Source organism: Arachis duranensis, chromosome 9 (genome assembly GCF_000817695.3).
Source record: "Arachis duranensis cultivar V14167 chromosome 9, aradu.V14167.gnm2.J7QH, whole genome shotgun sequence".
Lineage (NCBI taxonomy): Eukaryota > Viridiplantae > Streptophyta > Magnoliopsida > Fabales > Fabaceae > Arachis > Arachis duranensis.
The window spans coordinates 103,599,646-103,604,918 of record NC_029780.3 but is presented as its reverse complement, the minus strand read 5'-3'; the positions used below and the strand labels follow the sequence as shown (position 1 = coordinate 103,604,918).

Here is a 5,273-nt window from a genome sequence, read left to right as displayed (position 1 = left end):
GTTTCATGAATCAGAGACTAAAAGTGCATCCCAAATAAGGTCCATATCCAATGATGGCATTCTGCTCAATTGAACACCTTCCACATCCAAAACTTGATGATGAGAAAGTGAGCCACTTTTGCTTCTCTCATTTTCCTCTAACTGCAACTCCATTATGCTTGATGATGAACCCTTATTGCCATTATTTTTGCATGCTGAAACTGCTGATGGTGGTGAATCATCATAATTGTTGTTGCTGCTATTGTTATTGTTATTGTTATTGGGATTCTTCTTATGCAGATGAACTGTTTGTAGTTTTGCCTCAACGAGTGCTGAAATGGTTCCATTCAGAGAATTGGCCTTGATCACATGCTTCAATTCAGGGAAATTCAACTGTGCATAATCTCCTCTTAGTATATATGCTGCAGTATCATATGCAATGGCTGCATCTTCAGCTGTATCAAATGTTCCTAACCATACCCTTGTCCTGTTTCTTGGTAATCTTATCTCAGCAACCCATTTTCCCCAGTGTCTTTGTCTCACCCCTTTGAAAAGCTTGTTGTTGTTGTTGACTCTTCCACCTCCGCCGCTGCACTTAAGAGGTTGTGTCCTTGTGCTCAACCAATTGTGGTGGTCACTGAAAGACTTGGATCTCCTCATGTTTGATAGATTCTTGGTGATTTTGTGTGGATCGGCGGTGGTTGTTTGGCACTGAGTTTGGCGGAGTGGCGACAATGGAAATGTGGAGTTTGAAGATTTTGATGACATGGATTCACCACTTTTTAGATGCGAGGATGATGAGTAGAGCATGGAAGTTTCCTGCAAGAACAAGGTCAAGTTTGGAAATTTGTGTGACGAAGGAGGAGAAATCAAAGAAGGTGGTGAGGCATCAGAAGAAGAGGGTGCTATGGTTAATGCTGGCAGAGTCTCCAATAGATTCAGAGGGTTGTTATTGAATTTTTGAAAGGTATGGTTTTTCTCTTGCCCATTTCTTGTGTCTTCATTGCCATGGAAACTTGAAGGGACATGGCCAATCAAAGTGGCATCATAGGGTGGTAACTCTTCTTTCATTGAATGTGAACATAAAAGAAGCCTTTCAGGTGATTCCATTGAATAGTTTGCATGAACATGATGAGAAGCAGTAAGAGAGTGATGAGAACTTCTTATGGTTGCATTGTCGTTGTCCAAAAACTTTGATTCCATTGCCGTTTCTTGCAAACAAGTTGGCAATTCCTTTTGTGTGAAGATTTCTATCTTTGGAAATGTATCCTTCATATATAGATAGATCCTTAAGACAGTTAAATCAGAGATAAAAAATACTGACAGATAGAAATGATTCATATGCAATAGAGGCAATATATATAACTCTTCTTTTCAGTTATATAATATTTGAATTATAAATTATGTCAAATTTCCAAAATAAATTATATTATGAAACATAGAGTGAGTACTAAATATATTTTGGACATAAAAAATATTATGTATACACTAAAAATCAATCAACTATGTATTTATGTATGAATATATGTATTGTTTCATGTACTTTTAATGCATATTTTATATTTCAACAATATATTTTTTATACAAATAACTAATTTATTATGTACACTAACATGATTATTTTGACGAGTAAAATACCAAAATGATACCCACAAATTCATGTCGCTGACAAAAATAACCCAAAAGATGATAACGACAAATAAATCTCCAAAATATTTAAAAATGCGACAAAAAGAACTAGATATTAAATATATATTCCAAAAAAAATTTTAGAAATCAGATTTCAATGCAATTTTTTGTAAGTATTATTAGAAAAATAAGATTTTTACATCATTAAAATTTGGTAATTTTATGTTAAGTAAATGTTTTTAAATTTTTTTATTGCGAATGACACATTTTTTTGAAAAATAAAAAAAAACTCTAGAGATCAAATTTTGATGCAAAATTTTTTGGTATACCTTTTAAATATTTGTTCAAGTGTTATTACAAAAATTCAGATCAAATAAAAAAATTATTTGCTAAATATAAACATTTTTTTTACTTATAAAAAAAATAATATTTATTGATCATTTTTGTCACATTTTTAAATTATTCAAAATCTATTTTATTAACAACGTCTTTTAGATAATTTTTTGTCAGTGTCTAAACTTTTTTATACCAAATCGGTAGTTAATTCTTATTTTCACATATATCATGTTACTGTTTATTATAATAATAAAAGAACCACTTTCTGATTTTCATTATTAGGAATTTTTGTGGCTTAAACAGATCTATTTACTTCTTTATAGTAAGGATTCCATTTCCTCCTAAAAAATTCTTGTTTTTGCTTGCATGCCATACCCTACTTTCCCTTCACAACCAATTGGAATCATACAGCTCAGGTTTTTTAGATTAGCTGATTCACAAGGTGCAAAGCATATGAATAGAGAATTTGACATTCATTTCATGGCAACAAATTTCCTTAATCTAAGAACCCTTTTATATTCATGCTTTTGTTATTAATGTGAGGCATTATCTTTAAATTTTTTTCCCTTATTAATAACCAATCATGTGATAATCTAAAACCCCCACATGCTATATTATTCTTCTCTTCACCATGTTAATGCACTTTAAATTTTTAATGCTGACAACCATCGACACACTTTGTTCTTTTGCTACTCATACATTTTATAGACACACAGCATTATTGGAAGAAACTGTAAATTTAAAAATAAAAGATAATTTATCCACTAATTAATTTAAATGTGTCACAACTACTAATCACAAGGTGAGGTGGCAAACTTCATATTTTTCTCCCTTAAAAGGTATTAATTTTGGAAAACTTAGCGGTGCAGGTAACAAAGGTTTATTATCTATATTATCATGTACATGATTATTATATTATTAAGGATTTAATTTCAATATCCTTAGTAATGCTTTGATGAAGTCATTGGTACCTTTTTATAGTTCTTATTTTAAATGAATGGCCAAGAAAGCATTAACACAGCAAAGTTATGCACTTTTGGTATTATAAATACTATTATTTATTATCTGGGAGAGCACTTTGAGTGTCTTTTGATTAGGGCTTAAAGGCACTGAAATTGTCTCATTAGATGTTAGATGGGAAACTGTACTGAAAATCATGGCAGAGTCGACCCCCCAATTTGAGGCTATAATGATTAGAAATTTAATCATAATTTTGATTCATTGCTCTTGTTTCAAGCCATATCATTTATTTCATGCCACATGACATTACCACTCTATGGAAGTAACCCCATTAATTTTATTTTTTTTTAGAGAAGTTAGAAGATAAGTAAAATTTATTGTTTTTGAGTAACAGTTGACTATCAATATTTAAAAATATATACTAAAAATATGTTATTAAAACTATTAGACTAAAAAAATATTACAAAAAATAATAAATTTGGTTAGTTTTCTAATATTCTTCTTATTTTTTTTATTAACTACTTATGTTTTTATGAATTTTGAAATAATAACTTAAAAATTTAAGATCAGTAGTTATATTTTTGTTAATGCAATAACACAAAATATTTTAGAGTAAAGTATCGTTTTTGTATTCAATATTTGGGGTAAGTCTTATTTGTATCTCTAACGTTTAAATAGTCTTATTTGTATCCATAACATTTATAAAAGTGATTTAATATTATCCTACTGTCAATTATACTAACAGATCAAATTGTATTTTTCAATTATTCTCACTTAGATGTATTTATTTTTAATTAGGTCTCATTTGGATGTGTTCGATTTTAATATGGTACCTACTGTTTATGTTTAGGTTCAATTATGTCTCTAGAAAAGTAAATTATGTAAATATGGTAGGGATTAGTTTCAACTTTTAATGAATTGTTTTTCGAAGTGGATCATCGGTTCTGTCTTAAACATTTGTCTTTTAACTTCAAGAAGAGATTTTTAAAACTCTAACTAAAACTCATGATATGTAATTGACGGCAGCATAACATCGAATCACTTTTGTAAATATTATGGATACAAATAGGACTTATCCCAAACGTTAGAGACAAAAACGATACTTTACTCATATTTTTATATACAATTTTTTTTATATTTACAATTGTATACCAGAATATCTCTATGTACATTATTATGGGGGCAAGTCCCTACTACCATTTAAATTTTTTTTGAGTAGTATATGATAATAATATTTATTTGTCTCTATTAAATTATTGAATTTTACCCGAACAATAATTTTTACTCAAGTTTTAGTATTTAATAGTCAATTTAAGAATTTTATATTAGATGTCTATTAGAATGATCAATTCTTAATTTAAATGAGATTGATATTCTTTTTTAGAAATTCACTCAAAAGAATATTATTTATCTTCTTTTGAAATTAACTTTAGTTTTTGTCTGTAATAACTGCATTAATTAAAAAAACTTTTTCAACTATGAATATGAATAAGAATTGGTTTCTAATAATATAAGAAGTGAATTTTTAAATGATTATTTAGTGATATATATAAAAAAATATTTTAATTATATTTTATACATATTGAACTAAAAAATATATTAAAAATAAATTAAACAATACATATAATGATTAATAAATAATTTGATAACTAATTTTTATGTATATATAATATTTTTATTATAAAAATTATTATTATATTTTATATTTTGCCGTCACCGTAAAAATTTGTTGGATTCGTAACTGATTACATATCAATTAAATCTTATGCATGAAGGTTATATATATATGAGAGACAGGTTCTAGACACTTTCACTATTTTGTAAATAACCTGTTATGCTTTTGTTTTGTTTTGTTTTTTTTCCCCAAATTCTTTATAAACTATATAAACTATGCACATGGTTCTATCAAGAAAGAAAGAAAGAATATGATGCAAACCACAAACTAATTTGTTAAGTAAAATACCCTGAGACAGAAGGTCATGTATACCAAATGTTGCTTTAATTAGCTGTCAACTTTTCCCATACCAAGAATGATTCTTTATTCATTGCCTTGTTATGTACCTCAAAATGATAGCAAGAAAAAGAAGATTACTAAATAATTAATTGAATACCATCACTGCCACGTCACCTATGCTTAGAATAAGGATCATGATTTTGATGTTCACCTAATTAATACAAAAGATTTAGAAAAATAATAAGTGTGTATTTGTATTAGTATTTATTAAATTGAAATTTAAATGAGAATAATTTTATAAAATTAATTTTGGATAAAAATGGATTTCTGTTAATATGATTTATGTTTTGTAGTTTTCTACCAAAATTTATTTTAATAAAATGAATATTATTTGGATAATATTAGTTAAAATTAT

The 5,273-nt window shown here is 27.6% G+C and overlaps 1 protein-coding gene across 1 annotated transcript; it reads right to left on the bottom strand.

The window, feature by feature from the left end:
• Window positions 1-3: 3 nt before the first annotated feature.
• LOC107466498 (ethylene-responsive transcription factor ERF062) lies at window positions 4-1,326 on the bottom strand. Its single transcript, XM_016085469.3, has one exon. The coding sequence runs from the start codon at window positions 1,318-1,320 to the stop codon at window positions 4-6; it is 1,317 nt and encodes a 438-aa protein (XP_015940955.1). The 5' UTR covers window positions 1,321-1,326.
• Between the last annotated feature and the right edge of the window lie 3,947 nt (window positions 1,327-5,273).